The sequence below is a fragment of the Leucopleurus acutus genome (genome assembly GCF_964270905.1).
Source record: "Leucopleurus acutus genome assembly, chromosome: 19".
Classification (NCBI taxonomy): domain Eukaryota; kingdom Metazoa; phylum Chordata; class Mammalia; order Artiodactyla; family Delphinidae; genus Leucopleurus; species Leucopleurus acutus.
The window spans coordinates 52918404-52935714 of NC_139161.1; the positions used below are offsets into that span (position 1 = coordinate 52918404).

Sequence of the window (17311 nt, forward strand, 5' to 3'; positions counted from 1 at the left end):
CCCTGGTCCGGGAAGATCCCACATGCGGCGGAGCGGCTGGGCCCGTGAGCCATGGCCGCTGAGCCTGCGCGTCCGGAGCCTGTGCTCCGCAACGGGAGAGGCCCCAACAGTGAGAGGCCCACGTACCGCAAAACAAACAAACAAAACAAAACAAAACAAAAAAAAGTGGCCTTTCAAATTGATGGGGCAAGATGGTATACGCAATAAATAGCTTTAGGACAACTGGCTAAACACTTGGAAAAAATGAAATTACATACTAAAATTAATGGCAGATAGGTTATTTACATGTAAAAATTGAGACCATAAGATGGTTAGAGAAATTATCAGTAAATATTTACTTAATCTTGGAGTGGAGCAGGCCTTTCAAAGCATGGCTCCAAAGGGAAAAATCATAAAGGGTAAAAATATTGAAATTCTGTAAGTCAAAAAAAAAAACCACTCTGACAAAATTGATAGGCAAATAAAAAAGTGGGGGAAAATGTCTGCAGCACATATGACAGCAGAAAGGGAAGGCCTTTCAAATCAGTAAAAGATGATCTCTCCTTGCCCCCCAACCGCTGCCTGGGGTGGGGGATTGGCACTATGGCTTGTGGTTCAGAGAACATGCTCTGGAATCAAGCTGCCTGATTCCAGGTGGGACTCCTTCTGTTACTTTGGGCAAGTGACCTAATCCCTTTGTGCCTCAGCTGCTTGACCTGTAAAATGGGGATGCAGTGGCAATAGCGCCTGTAGACAGACAGGAGTACCTGGTTGGTAGGGCTGCTGCGTATAAGTGCTTAGAACAGTGCCTGGCATGGGGCAGCGCTCAGGAAGCATGAACTGTTGCAGTTGGAGAGAAAATAGCACAAGCAACTCACAGAAGAAGGCATATAATTGGCCTACACACTTAAGAATGTTTTACGTTATCTTCTCCATAGCGTTTCCGTAGGTGCCTGGTACGTGCTCCGAGTGAATTCCAGCCACTAGCTGGTTAGGGCTCCTCTTCTGTATTCCTTCCTGCCTCACCCCTCATGGGGCTCCCTGGGCTGACTCTTGAGGTCAAGGGTCAAGAAAACACCCCCTACCACCTCCCTGCAGCCCTCCTACCCTCGCTGCCCTACCATCTCTGCCAGCTTGTGGATGGCGGGGCACAGGGTGTTGACGATGCTCTCGTACCACGGGTCTGCGCGGCCCAGGAACGCAGCCACCTCTCCGAGCTCCGAATGCCTGGATGCTGTGGGCTTCTGGGGACAGAGGGACAAGGGGACAGGGCAGACCCGTCAGGCCCTCTCTGGCACTCTCTTCCTATCGGAGGGTCCCCAGGTACCAGTCCCGGGCAAACTAGCTCTGGGAATATGGCCAAATCACTCAACCTCTTGGGGCGTCGATTTGTGAAGACTTGTTTTACACCTGAGATGAAGCTGGAATCCCCTTCCCTGAGGATGCCCGCCAGGGACACTGAAAAATGATCATCAGCCTTGAAAGGGGAGAGACGAGTATTGCCTTGAATTTAATGCTTTCCAATCAGAAGCAGAGTGGGCGACAGAAAAGAAAAATTGCCGGTACGGCTTCATTCCCGGCCCCCCGGGAAGGGTGGTGTGTATGTGGCTGAGGGGGTGTGTGTGTGCGAGAGAGCCCCGTTTGAGAAGATTGCCATTAATTCCGTTAGAAAAGCAAAATGATGCTCCCAGTGAGAGAGCGTCTCTCTCTGGCCACATGCAGCCCCCAGGGCCCACGTCTGTGGCTTCTGGGACAGAAAGCCTCCAGGTCTCTCCCAGCTCCACATCCTAAGGAAGAACGATCCCAGTTCCCGCTCCTGACACCTTCCATCTCTTCCCCCACGTCCCCCGCCCCCCCATCCAGCCACCTCAGATGCCAGCACAGGGATGTAGTAGAGCTGCAGGCTGAGTCTGGGGGTGAGGCAGAACTTCTGGGTCTCTCGCTTCCTGGCAAGGGGGAGCAGAGCACAGGCATGAGGGCAGGGGTTTTGACTTCAGACAGACTTGGTTCCACATCCTGGCTCTGCTATTTATTATCTCTTGACTCTGGGCAATTGACCTACTCTCTCTGAACCTCTGTCTTCTCATCTGTAGAATGGGTGCAGTAAAGCAGGAAGCACAGTGCTCCGTGGTGGCCGGGTGCGGGGGCAGGGGGATTACTGTGCACCATCCTCTGCCATCCCAGCCTGGCCTCGGCCTCCTGAGCGCCACCCCCCCCCCCGCACCCTTCCATCCTTCACCAGCACAGGCTGGGCCCACCTGTGCCCCGACCATCCCCAGCCACCCCTCGGGGCCCTACCTGAGGCTGTGGTAGGCCCGGGCCAGACGCCCCAGCATCCGGTCGTCCCCTAGCACCAGCACCCGGGCCGTGTGCAGCCGGGAGACCCCAGGCAGCAGCCCCCTATCCCCGCTGGGACTGCCAGTCCTCTGGTGCAGCCCCGGGGGCCCATCCCAGCTGCCGGGCATCAGGATGTCCGGGGGCCACACCCGCTTCTTGATGCCCCCTTTGCGCCTCAGCCTGGCTCGCTCCACCTCGGGGCTGCCAGGTGTGGGCGGCTCGTCGGCCCCCCAAGGAAGGTCCCGCTCGATGCCGCTGTCGGTGGACAGCATGGACGCCCGGGCCAACTCCCCGTCTGGCAGGAGGCCCTGCAGATCCAAGGCTTCCAAGTCTGCACTGAGGCGCAGCTGGGATCGTGGGCGCAGGAAGAGAACCAGCTCCTTCCCTGGGACGCGGAGACAAAGGGGACCATCAGGGCGGAGAGCGGACGCGAGGCTGGCAGGGCCCCACCCTGGCAAGGCCAGTGGTTCCGTGTTTCCCACACACGGTTAGCTGAACAGAAGCCCCATGAGATGCTCCGTGAAGGAACAGAGGTTCTGTGGCCAACAGGGACTAAGAACCCCACACACTCCTGCCACAAGTAAACATTTTAAAGGCTCTGAGAAGTCCTGTAGCTTAATGCAGTGCCTTCTGACTCTGGAGCCCTCTTCTCCATATTTGCTCATTGGCATCCTCCATTCTCCAGCCCCCCCAGAGTTTCCCCCGGGACACAGATAACAGAGCATCAGCTCCTGGCTTTTCTAATCGACCTTCATTTTATTGCTCCTGAGGAAACTGAGGCCCCCAGGGAGCTGCCGTCTAGGGTGACCCAGCACGTGAAAGGACACGTGGGCCTTGAACCCGGTTCACCAGTCTGGCACGTCCCACCACAACCTGCCGCTCTATCTTCCCCCCTCCCTTGAGAAGAGCCAGGGGGACTGGGGGACAGACATCAGCGTGGAGGGGAAGTGTGGCCCCCTCCTGCTCTGGAAACCATAACTTTTTTGTGCCTGCCTCCTTCTTGGGGATGTGTATTGTCTGTTGGCATCATCATGGCATGTGACACTTTCTAGACACTTTCTAGACACATGTGGCCAGTGGCTAATGCACGGAGTGTTCTGACATAGAGCAAATGTATCCTCTTTTCAGATGCTGCAAACAACTCAGGGAACAAGGAGCACACACAGACACACACACAGCAGATACACAGGCAGACGCACAAAGATACACACAGGCACACACAGAGACACAGACGTAGACATACACACAGATACACAATAAATATACAGAGATAGACACACACACAGTGCACACACAGACGCAAACATGTAGACACAGACACACAAAGACACCTGCACACACACCAAAAGACATACACACAAACACACACAGATGCACAGACACACACACACACACGCACACACACGCACACACGCATACACCACTATTTCCAGCCCGCTCCCCCCAGAGGGGTCAAAGGCACTGCACTTACAGAGCTGTTCCTCATTGGTCCACAGGTGGAAGGTGATATGGGGGCTGGGCAGAGGGATGCTTGGAAGCCGGTCCTGGGGGGGCTCACCTGAAGGACAGGCTGTGGAGACCACGGAGGAGAGGACTGTGGGATTCTCCTCTGCCCTCTCCCCACCCCCAGCTCCTGCGTGGGGCCTATGGGGGTGGGTGGCAGAGACCCTCGCCCTCCCGTATCTGGCCCTGTCGAGTTCCTCTGCCTCTCTGCCACCATCAGCTCATCCAGGGCCTAACACCTGCCCGAGGATGCCGAGCGGCTCCCAGTTTCCTACAAACTTCCCAGCTGGGCCTTCAAGACCCTTCACAAGCCAGTTCACTGTATCATTCCCAACCTTTTCTCCCTCCCCCAGCGCCGCTGCAGCCATGCTGCCTTTCCCACTGTTCAGAGACATCCTGGCCACATGCAGACCAGGGGAAAGGCCTCCGTATTTCTCAGGGCCTCCTCCAGGAGCCTGCACACAGTAGATGCTCAATTAACATTTGCTCCTGGTGCTGAAAAGAGTCACGGCCAAGTACGAAGGGCAGCAGGAAGCCTGCATCCAGGGGAGAGAGCAGGGCCAGCCAACCCCCCTCTCCTCCTTCCAGAAGCCTTCCTGACACTCCAGCCTGGGAGTCATCCCCTCCCCAGACCTTACTGGCTGCACACTGGGCACACCTAACATGTAGCCTTAGGATTTAACTTCCACATAGCACAGCTCCCTCCTGAACAAGGCTGCAAGCTTCCTTAGGGGAGAGCAACCCACGGTCACTGAACACTTACTACTGTTCTCACCGTGCCCACAGTGCTATCATCTCACCGGGTCCTACCAGCGACCCTGGGGCACAGGTAATATTATCTTCACTATAGAGGAGGAGTCAGGGGCACAGAGAGGTTAAGTAACTGGGCTGAGGTCACACAGTAAGTGGCAGAGCCAGAATTTGAGCCCAGGCAGCCCGGCTACAGAGTCCATGCTTTTACCCATGACACGGTGCCCATAACCACTGTCCCATGCTGCCCCCCAGCAGCAGGGGCTCAACGGGGTTGCTGGCTGGCCATTAAGATGCACAGGGCAAGTCTGGGCGGGAGGCAGGTGCCTGGATGTGTCTGGGATGGTGGGGGCAGCCCAGAGTGGTCTTGTCCTGCCCACGCAGATTTACTGCTGAGTTAGCAAGTGGTACCCAAGGAGAGCAAAGCCAGATTTGCCCCAGGGTTTGGCCCAGCTTTGGGAGGGGACAGGCTTCATGAACAGACATTTCCATGTGGCAATCAGAGGCAGTGTAGAATATTAAAGCAAAATAAGAGGAGGCTGAGAAGAAGGAGGAAGTTTTAAGCAGGTGCCCAACCTGCCTGCCTCACCCTGACTTCGGCAGTCTCCACCCTCCCTGGGCTGCCGAGGTCAAGCCCAGGGAGGGCCGGCACACTGGCCTCTGCCCGTGGTTTCCAGTCCTCAGGCAAGTGCTGTGTACCTATGGGTGCACCGTGTGTTCGGGGCATGCAGGCTGACAAACTCCACAGGTGCTTTGAGTGGCCATGAAACAGGACACAAATCAGAACCGTCCTCCAGTAGCCAGAAAATATATGTTCCAGACACTTCTCTGGGCTCTTTGGAGTTTCTGCAACACACACGGGCTTGCTTCCCATCAGTGTATGGCATCGTCTTATAAAAAGGCAAGCAGACAGGAAGCGTTGGAATAAAAATCTGTGAGACCAGGTGTAAGTGATGTAGATGCTCTTTAGGGAATCCGTGGACCATTGGATCCCTTGGTTACTATAGTATGGTGGTTAAGAACTAGACAGCCTGGGTTTGAATCTCAGCTCTGCTACTTACTAACTGGGTGATCTTGGGCAAGATTTATAGCCTCTTTCTAACTCTTTTTTCTCACCTGCAAAATGGGGTCAATGCTTTCTACCTCATAAGTACTGTGAGGATTAATTGATTTAATATATGTAAACTGCTGAGAACAGCAACTGGGGTATAGTAGGTGCCCAGTAGGTGTCAGCTGTTATCAGGACCCTAATTACCCACCTTCTAATTAGCCCGGGACCTTCAAGCTCTCGGGAGCCGCTGTGTGTCCCACCCCGCTTCAGCCACGCGCGCAGACTCTGAGCAGGTACCGCGCTGGTCTCTGGCGCCCCCTGCAGGGTACCCGGACCGCAGCTCACCGCGCCTGACGCTTACCGCCGCAGCGGCCCCTGCCGGCGGCCGCCGGCCCCAGCAGCGAGCAGTAAATCTCCTCCAGCCTCTCCAGGTGGCCCTCCCGGCTCGGGCTGGGCTCGCTGGCCATCTGCTCCACGGCTGCCACCACGGCGTGGAAATAGTGCTCCAGGGCGCGGGGGGAGCTGGTCTGCCGGGGAGGAGCATCAGAGCTTGAGTTCCGGCTCTGCACCCACCCACCCCTGCTCCAACGCCAAGCCTGCAGGTGCACGGAGAGCCCAGCGGCACCTCCCCTCTGCCCGGGACTCCGGCAGGAGCTTCCCCATGAAGGCCTTCCCACGTCCAGGGCTCCGCTCCTGCCCTGCCATAGCTGCTGCCCGATGCCGCCTGCAGCGGGGGGTCCCCTCGGCCCCTCACACCGTGGTGCGGGGGGACAGCTGGTGCCCGGCAATGTCGGGAACCCCGGGGGGCAGGGATGGCCTCTGGCGCCCATCCTCCTTGGGATGTCACTAAGTATCTGGATCACTCTTCTGCCATCACTCGGATGTAAACTCAGGATGGTAGCGGTTTTGTCTGTTTCATTTCCAGCTGCATCCCCAACACCTAGAACATCTGCTGGCTCATAGTAAGTGCTCGATAAATATTCGTTGAATATTTCCTAAACCTCTGTCACTCCTATACTGCCTTGACATACCACCTATAAATCATTATTTTTCTTTAAATCATTGCACTTTTTTGGTTCAAAATTATTTCAAAAGCAAATTTTATATTGCTGCTCTAAGTAAAACGGCTAGTGTCACTTGTCATAAACAGAAAATAACTAAGATGAAAATAATGATCACAAAACTCTATTATTAAATTGTAGCCAGGTACTATGGCCTGCCAAGGCTTTAGAGCTGGAGGCTTGCTTTTTCTTTTAAAAAAGGCAGATTAGCAAGTGTTCAAGAGGTTAAGGGTAACGCCCCAAGCTGAGCCTTTCTCCTTAACCCAAACAGGTTTTGAAGAGCTTCTCACTCTTTGAGTTTCACCATGCTCTCCAGCACCGAAGGCTCCTGTCTCCACGGGTACCTCTCTGACACCTTGAGAACTCTCCTGGGTCACTGTTCTCTGGCTGTGTCCCCTCACCCCCCACTCACCACCAGCTAATCCCAGCTCATGACTGAGGATGCGGGGCCCAAACGAGTGACACGGGCAGGCACAGCAGGGCTTGCTCTGATCTCTTTTTTGTGCTAGGGGTCCGCTGAGCAGGGTCTTAACTTCCTGGGCTGAGGGAGAGTGGGTCATTCTGACTAGCTAGGGCTCCAGTAAATATTTGCTGAATGACCAGCAATTAGAGGGACAAGGAATCAGAGTTGGAAGGGGCCACAGGGACCATCTCGTCTTGTTGCTTCATTTTATAAATTGATTATAAGTGAATTAATTAAATAGTTATCAAGTACCCACTAGGTGCCAGGCACTGTTCTAAGCGCTGGAGTACAGCAGTAAACAAAACAGACAAAAATTCCTGTCTGCATGCAGCTTATATTATAGTGTATCTCTTTGTGTGTGTGTGTGGGGGGGGGGGAAATAATAAACAAGATAAGTGAAATTTATAGTATGATAAATAACAGTAAAGTGATGAAAAGAAAATAAAGCAGGGAAGGAGGATGTGCAATCTGGGGGAGGGGCTGAAGTTTTAGAGAGTGAGACCAGAGGAGCCTCACTGAAAGGTGACTTTTGACTAAAAGTTTAAAGGAAGTGAAGGGTCGAGTCATGTGGGTACCTGCCAGGGGGCAGCCCCACCTGGACACCATCTCTAGCATCCGGAACACAGAGCAGAGGGTCCGAGGGCCGGGTTGTCCCAGGCTATCCTCCCAGTCTCGAGACCTTGTCAGGTCCTGTGGACACGTGGGGAGACCAATCTACGCCCCCCACCTCCTACCTGGGCCTCGGACCAGGCCCTCAGCAGACAGGGTGTGGGCTGGTGGCTAGAAAAGGCCAGACCGTGGTTGTCTGGGCCACTTCTCCCAGGCCCCACCGGCCCTCAAGCCAGCAGGTATGACTGGGAACGGCATCCCTCAAGCAGAATTCCAGATAAGGAGGCTGGGGTCTCAGGGGGCGGGGAGCCCCAGCCCGGGCTGAGGTCTAGGAGCCCCAGCACCCAAAAGGGGAGGGGGGGTGCCGGGGGGACCACTGAGGACCCCTTAACTCCAAGCTTCCGAGGGTCTCTAACTTCAGTGACGCATTCCCTGGGTCTCTCCTGGCTCTTCTTTGGTCCCTCCCCACCCCCCCCAATTCTCTTTTCACAAACGTGGAGACTCAGAGCCGTGAGCTCCGGATAAAGCGAGGTAGCAGAGGGTGCATAAGATTTTGACTATGTTTAAAAAAATACAGCTTTCACTTTCAGCATTTCTTTCTTCTATAGCGAAGTAGTGCACGCATCAGACCCATTAATTTCAGCCCTGAACCCCACCCCATTCTTGACCCAGCACCTCCCAATCCTACCCCATTCCTGATGCCCTCAAACCCAGCCCAGCCTCACTCTCAAGCCAACCCCTGAACTCCAGACACCTCCAACTCGGGGATGGAGTGAGGCTGGGGATCCTCTAACGCCTGCATCACTGAGAAACAAAAATCAATGCGCTTAAGACGTTAGGGAACTGTTGACCAAAACCACCCACTTGGGCCAGGCACGATGATCACCGCTTGCCTCAGCTGTCTCACAACAGGAGGTCCTGAGAATTCAGGAGGGGCCAAAAGAGGGAGGAGATGACCAACCTCCCAGAATCCTTCGCACTGGAATCCACCTTGGCTGAGAGATACGCCACCAGGAAGGACCCTGAGTCAGACTATGGACCAAGCAAGATGATTGGCCAGAGACAACCCGGAAACTAACCCCATCACCACAAAACCCGAGACTGCGAGCCACGTGGCGGAGCAGTTCCCCTGGGTTCCCTGACCCTGCTGCTCTCCCCCCGGGACCCCTTTCGCAATAAAGTCTCTTGCTTTGTCAGCCCGTGTGTCTCCTCGGACAATTCATTTCCGAGTGTTAGACAAGAGCCCATCTCAGGCCCTGGAAGCGGTGCCCCTTCCTGCAACACTTGCATGTTTGGCATTGTTGTGTGAAAATGGCGCCTTGACCATGGGCTGTTTGGGGAGCCAGAAACAACCTCCAGAGCCGCAGGTGGCCACACAGGGGCTGCCGGGTCAGCTGACAAACTCTGGTCAGGAAGGCGACTCCCCTCCCCCCTTCCCGAGAGCCACGGCCAAGTGCAGGGAGAGGGGACAGGAGCCCACGTTAGGACAGACACATGAGACACATTAGGGGCCATAGGTGCCTGTGCCAAAACCAGCCTGGGGCTTAGGTGCGAGTCCGGCGGGGAGGGGCATTCCTCCATCACGCGTCTGTGAGCCCCCAAAGGGGCTGTTATGGAAGGAGGGATGTCCCGGATGGCGGCATGGGGGAAGGGAGTCAAGAACCCTCAGTGGGTCCAAGCAGGTGGGCAACCACAAAGGAATGGTGGGGATGGTCCTTTTAGAGAAAAGGAATGACAGAAAACGACCAACATGGTTTAAGAAGGAACCCAGGGCTTCCCTGGTGGCGCAGTGGTTGAGAGTCCGCCTGTCGATGCAGGGGACGCGGGTTCGTGCCCCAGTACGGGAAGATCCCACATGCCGCGGAGCAGCTGGGCTCGTGAGCCATGGCCGCTGAGCCTGCGCGTCTGGAGCCTGTGCTCCGCAACGGGAGAGGCCACAACAGTGAGAGGCCCGCGTACCGCAAAAAAAAAAAAAAAAAAAAGAAGGAACCCAGCCGCACATAAAACACACCCATCAAAGGAAGGATCCAAGACCTAGGGCTCAGGGTGTGGAGAATTCCAGATGGAAACAAGAGAAGGAAGAGCAACGGCTCCAGTGCATTTTGATGAGCAAAGCAGGGCCTGAGACTCGGGCTGGAGAAAGGACAGACACCCACTTCCTGGGGCAGGACGGGCAGGGGATCGTGGACCCCTCAAGGGCGCGCCCTGTTCTGGAGCCGGCCCCTCCTAGGGCACCACAGCCCTGAGCGACCCTCCGACCCCCCTTCCCAAAGGGCAGGCGCCTTTCCGCCTACTGTGCAGACTCCGACTGGCATCCTCCCCCACCCAAGAAATCCAGCACCTGGGGCCACCGCGGCCAGAGAATCTGCAACCTTATGCAGTCTTGGCTGTGGACAGGGGTGAGGCTGAGTCAGAGAGAAAAGCTAGGAAATAGGTGGGCAAGTGTTGGAAACAAACTAAATGCCCACAACAGGAGCAGGGGACAGTTAAAGAAATAACAGCACATTCACGAGAGAGAATTCTCTGCACCAGCGGAAGCACATGTTTTCCAAGGAAAATATTTCCATATGGCATATTTCCAGTGGCAAGGAAAAATAGATATTACATTTATGCACACAGAGAGGCAGTATATAAACTGTATACAGAGTCTGCTAGCTCAGTTGTTAAAAAGGAGTGGGGCTGCAGATGGGGCTGGAAGGCGATTGAACACAGGCTTGACGTCAGATAGACCTGGGTTCAAATCCAGACACAGCCACTTCCTATCTGTGTCACCACAGGTAGGTTACCGGCTTCTCTGTGCCTTTGTTTTGGTAAGTACATCCATTTCACCATGTTGTGGAGAGAGTTTTTTAAGGTGATACCTGTAAAGTGTTGAACACGGTGCCTGGAACACAGCAGACGTTCAATAAACAGTGGCTCTTGTGATGGTCACTGTCGATATTATTCAGGAAACATACCAAATGTTAATTGCTAATGTGTGTGGGTAGAGGGGTGTGAGTGATTTTTATTTTCTTTCTTGGCTCTCCTGCATTGTTTTTCAAATTTTCCTTAGTGAATGTGTCTTTATCTTTGGTTTGGGGAAAAAGGTGATGTGGAAACAGGAGAAGGGGGAAGCCCAGGAGAGTGAGCGCTGGTATGGGGGGGGCAGGGCAGTGACCTTACCTGAAGCTTCCTTTGCAGCACACCTGCCTCGCAGGCCTCCCCCAGCGCCGCCTGCAGGGCGTGGGAGACCACGTGGCGCATGCAGGCCTCTGGTGTCTGCTGCCCCTGGGCCGCCTCAATCTCCAGCAGCAGGGCACTGCACACGGAGGGAGACACCAGCTCAGGATCCACGAAGAGGAACACTCTGAGGGCAAAGGTGGGGGGACCGGGAGCTGATGACGAGGACCACGGGGAGAAGGGCCACCCTCAGAGCCTTGCAGCACCCGCCACCCCCCACCCCCAAGTTATTTACTTCCTCCAAAAACAGGAGCCTCAAATTCAAAATTCTATTGGGGGACAACGCTAGGGAGTGGTGGGGATTGCGGCAAAGAAGAGCAGGCACGGCCCTTCCAGGGGGGCAGCTGGTCCCTCTGGGTCCCTCTCACGTCTAGGTAAGTTCCAGCTGAAATGCCCCTCCCTCCCTCAGCGTCGTGGCCGATGGAGGGACCCCGTAGCCCTCTAGGAGGGACCCTAAATCCTTCCTGCTGAAACGAGCTCCGAACCCTAAGTGAGCCCCTTCTTCTCTCATCCCCCTCATCACAGCAGAAAACCAACCTCACCCACCCTCTCTTCCGTACTCAACTGTCATTTCAACCTCTCCAATGCCAAGTCCTCCGGATCCCTTCCCCTCCCTGCACCCTCCATGAACACAGAGCCCCAGGCTACACCTTTCAGTACCAGGCGAGCAGAGGTACCTGCAGGGCAGGAGGCTACGCACCCCCTGCTTCACCCCCGACTCCATCAGCCTCTCTCCCCAGCACGAGCAGCGGACGTGTCCTCAGTCTTACACACACACAGATGAAAGACCCCAGATCTCATGGTGTGACTGTGGCCTGAATTACTGATATTCTAGAGGTGCCTCTGGCTGCTTGACGCAACACCATGGCCAAGGGCAGAATGGAGGTGGAACCATGGATCTGCAGAATGGCCCGGTGCTCGTGTCCACGTTCTGCATGTGAGCGGGCGAGCTCTGAATCCAGCCCAAGAAGAAAGTCCTAACTGCTTTCAGGGATCTCCAGGGAAGGACACGCCCTCTCCACCCTGAGGACGTCCCGCTGCTGGACAAACGCCATGGATGGGAGGGGACGCTCCCCACGCAGACTCCTCACTTGTCCTGCGGGCAGCACCGTTGCTGGGGCCACTCACCTCTCCCGGTAGGGGTACAGCTCACTCCTCAGGTTCTGCTCGGCAATGACCAGCCTCTGGTACAGCGTCCCTGCGGGGCAGACCACTTCAGCCAACCAGCGTCTGAGTCTCTGACCCCCATTCCCTACTTTCCCAGAAGGTGCTGGGGCTTTTGAGCTCCCTGGAATCCTGGAGAGGAAGGCAAGACCTTGGGCAGAGCTGGACTGCCTCTTACCTGGGACGGCCGTCTCCGTTTTCAGCCTTATGGCGCAGTCCAGGGCGATGGTGCAGTAGGGGGCGGGCAGGGTCAGCAACCTCGTGCAGAAGGCGTAGGTTCTCCGGTGGAGCTCCTCTGTGATGCCCGTGGCCTGGGTGAGACGGAGGGATTAGGGTGCCCGGAGCCCTAGGTCTCGCAGGGTCCTGGGTGGTGCGGGGTGATGGGGGGCGGGGAGAGCAGCCAGACCTGGGCTCACACTCTCTCCCAATCTACACCTTCAGCCTCTTCTCCCAGCATCTTAAGACAGCTCCCCTCCTACACCACGTTCAGGCCTCTCAAGATGGAAACTCATCCCCATCCTGTTTTGCCAGCACATCAACTCCCCTCGCAGCCCTTCTGCTCTGTCGGGGTCGCAAATTTACCGCCACTACCTCCCCAATTTCATCTCTTCGTGTATCAGGGCGAGGGCAGGGCTATGGGGAGAAGCCAGTTAGGGGCAGGTGCTCCTCGAGCTCCTCTAGGCTCGCTCACCAGGCAGAGATCGGTCGTCTCCTGAGTGTCCAGCCCTGTCACCCGGGGGTCACCCCGACCCCCTTCACCCTCAGTCCCCGCTCACCTTAGTGAGCACGTACATTAGCGTGTGCAGCAAGGGAATGATGACATGCCGGGCGTCCTCACTTTCTGCCTGGAAAACAGGAGATCACAGGACATGGATGGGGTGCACAGGTGCGGGGGGTCGCAGGGGTCTCGCCACATCCTAGCGGGAGATGTGATGGAAGGCAGTGTCCCAGCAGGCCGAGGGGAGTGGAAAAGGGCCACAGCCTGCCCTGGTAGAAGAGCGGGGGTGGGGGGCACAGGTGCGGGAGCCCAGGTGTGAGGGCGTGTGGGAGGGGTGCAGGGAACTCCCTGAGGGAGGGGCGGCACTGACTCAGGGCAGGAGCTGGTAGCAAAGCGACGGGTGAGGTGCCAGCTTGGAGGCTCCCCTGAGTGCAGCGTTTCCCAAACGTAGAGCACTGGGTGGTGTGGAGGGTAATTACGAGGATAATTTTGAACAGTTTTAGTAGTTAGGCATTTACGTTTCCAGGTACTTTCCATTTCTGTCCAGTGATACGGGTTTTCCATTTACGGTCGTGTTGCAGAGATCCTTTTTGAAAGACGTTAACTCAGGTCAAAGAGTGGGAGTCAACGTAAAGATAAAATTGCTTATAGCAAAGTACTGGAAAGGGAGAAATACGGTAGAAATCAAACGACCAGAGTGTGTGAGACGCGGGGTGGATGGGCCCGAGTCCCCGGCGGGAACGGCCCCTCTTCCTCTCGTCCCTGTCTGCCCCCTGCCCGAAGCCCGAGGACTCACCTTCTCCAGTTCTCTGAGCAGTATGCGGACCAGTGCCGGACTCTTACCAGGATCCCGCTCGACCTTCTTGTGCAGGGACCATCTCCACATGCCTGGGTCAGGAGAAAGGGGTGTCCAGCCCAGCCAGGGGGGAGGGGGGGCCTCTGAAAGGAGACCCTCTGAGCAGGACTCTGAGCCCTGGAGTCCCAGGTCTGACCCCCGCCCCCACTGCCAGGTGCTGGGCTCCACGCCCATGGGGGTGGGTTTCTCTGATCTGCAGGCCCCATGAGCGGTGAATTCCCAGGGCAGAAAGGAGGGAGGCGGGACGCTAGCGGGGACAGGTATGCGCACGTGGCTTCTGGAGCAGCGATGTTTACAGCTCAGCACCCCGAGCCACGTTCCTGGGAGTCATGCGGGCCTGGAGTGCCAGGGGACTTTTATTTGCAAGGCAAGTTGGAGAAGGCGGTTAAGAAAGAGGGCGGCAGACCCCCCGATGGGCTGTGCCACAGTCCCTGGAGGGTGAGCCGGGGGCAGAGAAGACCTTCTGGGTCCTTCGGGCTCCAAGGATTTCCAGGAGGACGGGGGCTTGGCGGGAAGCCCCTCATTCTGGGAGCTCCAGGCTGGGGCGCTTTCTTCCCGAGAACACGTGGGCGGCGTTGGCTGCGCGGGGGCGGGGGAAGCAGAGAGAGCGGACGATGCCTGCCGGCTCTTACCTTGGTTGCTCGGCAGGGCGGGGGCCTGGGCACTGAGCTCTCGGAGCACAGCGTGCACGCTCCGCTGGAGGTCCAGATCCACATCTGGGCGGCAGGGTGGGGAAGCTTTGAGGCCGGGAGCCCCTGGCCTTACCCTCGCTCCCACCTCCACTCTCCCTGAGAATGTCCTTAGCGTCTTCTCTGAGCCTCAAGAGGTGCCCGGAAGTAATCAACTTAGAGCTGGCAGCCTGCGTCCCGGCCAGGACTGCAATACAGCCTTTCAATCGGCATTTCTCTGTTCTTTGTAAAATCCACATTCCCCAGAGTGCGGTACGTATATTGCCAGTGACATGCGAGACAATTTTAGATGGTACACAGATGATTCTAAAATTTGAGTAATTATGCACTTATTTTAATGTATTGAAAAATATATATAACTAGTTCCTCAACTAGTATGAAGCTAAAATTTAAAGTCAATTTAAAGAAACATATCAGATAGATACCAGGAGGTGACAAGAACTCTCTCCCTGACCAAACTTCACTCGGGATCCTCAGAGCCCTGTTCTCCACTAGGCCCTCAGCGTAGCCCCTGTCCTGTCTTTGGTCTCCAAGCCCAGTTTTAGCAAGGAGCCTGCTGTCGGTCGATAGAAGTCCCTCTCCCTGATATCTGACCAAGCTCTCTATTCCCCACCTTTGATGTGTAAGTTCTTGACCTGTGCCCGGCAAGAATCCTGTTAGGTCACTTTAGGAAGAATCTCCCACCCCTGAGGTCCCCTCTTAGGAATTTTCCATCTACGGACCCCTCCCTCTGTTGGTTGGCTGTAAATCCCCAGCTGTCTTTGCCTTATTCAGAGCAGAGGCCCATCTCTCTCCTCTATTGCAATAATCTTGAATAAAGTCTTCTTTAGGGTTTAACAAGTGTCAAAATAATTATTTTCTTTAACAGCAGAGCATTGACACTGCAGAGCTGTGGAGGTGGGTACACGAATCAGTAACTGACACTTGGAAAGCACGGTAGCCATGAGAATGCACCTCACTGATCTCCCGCTACAACGAGTGTAAGAGCTTTGTGCTGTTGGGCTGTGAAATCCATCACCTCCTGCCGAGGCCACACTTCCCAGCCAATAGGGGCAGCAGCAGGAATTCTAAAGCCAGCTCGGGAAGCTTTGTAGGCGGCTGACTCTGCGGCTCAGGGATTCCCCAACCCAAGACCCATCGTCAGTCTAGCACATTTCCACCCAACCCTTCCTCCCTTCCTCCTTCTTTCAGAGTTGGATTTTCATCACAGTCTGGGCGCTCGCTCTCCCAGCTCTCACCAGCTCCCTCCGTCTCCATTTTCTGTCCCACAGGCGTTTCCCCACATGAAGCCTTGCATGTCTAATCTTGTCTCACTATCTGCTTCTTAGAGGATCTGGACCAACACAGGAAGTACGGGAGACACTCCCTGTACCATCAATTCCCCTTTATGATCAGCTCCAACCAAGAGGCTGTTTTTACAGGCGAGGGTGCAGTCTCTTGTTGTCAGACAGTACAAACCACACGCCTCAGAGGTTCCCCTTTTGCCTTGGCGGTCAGGAAACTTACAGCCAAACTGGGGCCCCGCCTCAAAAATCAGCTCATCTCAAGTGACAGAGACCTCTCTCCTTTGCTCCTTTTCAGATGTGCTTGCTTCATGATCTACTAAACGTATATCTTAATTTCCTCAGATTCCTTTGGAAATAGGTAGGGTAGAGAGGACAAATCTAAAAGACCAGCAGGTTGCAGCCCAGGAGTTAGAATTTGTTTAGGTCAAGGCACCCCATGCCCTGGTGCTCATGGACTGGCCCTTCCATGGCTCTGGCGTGGGCCCTTGTACGTCTGCTGGGGCCACCCAGCATCTCTGAAACCCTCACTTTCCTCCTGCCTCTCACTTGTTCCCCTGCCCAGACCAGGTCCAGGTCTGAATCTGAGCCTCCTTCAGGCTCAGAGCGGGCAGGAAGTGGGCAGGTGTTACAGCGCACGTTTGCCCACCCGGCCACTCTGTTGGGCAGTGCAGCATCTCCCAAAACTAGCAAGGAAATGATTTAGCCTGGCAAGAAGTCTTGTCACAAGCCATCCTTCCATCTACCGAGCTCCACCTGGCATGAAGATAAATGAGTTAACGCAGGGTGGGTCATTAAAAAATAATGCTATGTCCTATTTCTTCTTTCCTTCTTTCTTCCTTCTCCCCTCCCTTCTTCTGCCCACCTTCCCGCCATGGACTACACAAAAGACTTAAAACTGTGATAACTGTGATTTCCTCCCTGCCCCCCCATTAGAAGGGCAGCCAAACCTTTGTCTTCTGAGCCCTAGGTTCTCCTGCTTTGCAGAGGGAGTTAAGTTTTTATGTTTCAGAGAAAAATGGAGAAGTTAGACTCTGCCAGTAGCCCCGGGAGACAACCCCAAATAAACTTTGTTTTCAAAAGTCTGGGCAGCTGGAACAAACTCTCAGGCTTTGGTCCACATCTGGCTTGCAGACGTGTCTTGTTTGGGCTTGTAGAGCGTCTTGGAAAAAATTTTAAAAATGAACTAGTTGCCAACATTCACAAATCAGGAGATTTTGCATCAAAGTTCGGATTTCTGGCATCTCCTGAAAGTCTGTCGACACTGGGCGTGCGTTCTTCTTACATGTGACAGTGACAGGGGCTGGGGAGCAGCTGCCCCTTGAGACAGGGCACAGCTCCCCTAGGGCTTCAGAGTGGTCGCTCTCCTTGTTTCCCTCACTTACATCCTCTCCCCAGCCCCTTGACTTTGAGACCCCTGGCTGTCTGATTGAGACAAGCTGGATTGTCTCCAAGGGATGGGGGTGAAGGCTGCTGCTTTTAGTTAAAGAGGGGAGTGGTGATTCAAGGGTGGAAGCTTGGATTCCCAAGACTGTGAGGGTATGAGGGTTATGGGGACCCAGGAAGGAGGAAGACCAGGGTTGGCTGGGACATAGCTGAACGGTGGTGGCAAAGATCTCAGATGAGGGC

The 17311-nt window shown here is 55.2% G+C and overlaps 1 protein-coding gene across 1 annotated transcript in view; it reads right to left on the reverse strand.

The window, feature by feature from the left end:
* Nucleotides 1-17311, reverse strand: part of PIK3R6 (phosphoinositide-3-kinase regulatory subunit 6) — a gene marked incomplete at both ends in the record, with an annotated part of 46855 nt that overhangs the window by 10683 nt on the left and 18861 nt on the right. The window contains 11 exons of the mRNA XM_082861803.1: nt 1101-1223; nt 1847-1925; nt 2278-2701; nt 3788-3886; nt 5982-6147; nt 10916-11099; nt 12101-12170; nt 12315-12447; nt 12913-12981; nt 13651-13742; nt 14343-14426. Of these exons, the coding sequence (XP_082717929.1) occupies nt 1101-1223; nt 1847-1925; nt 2278-2701; nt 3788-3886; nt 5982-6147; nt 10916-11099; nt 12101-12170; nt 12315-12447; nt 12913-12981; nt 13651-13742; nt 14343-14426 (1523 nt within the window). The remainder of the gene's footprint in view (nt 1-1100; nt 1224-1846; nt 1926-2277; nt 2702-3787; nt 3887-5981; nt 6148-10915; nt 11100-12100; nt 12171-12314; nt 12448-12912; nt 12982-13650; nt 13743-14342; nt 14427-17311) is intronic.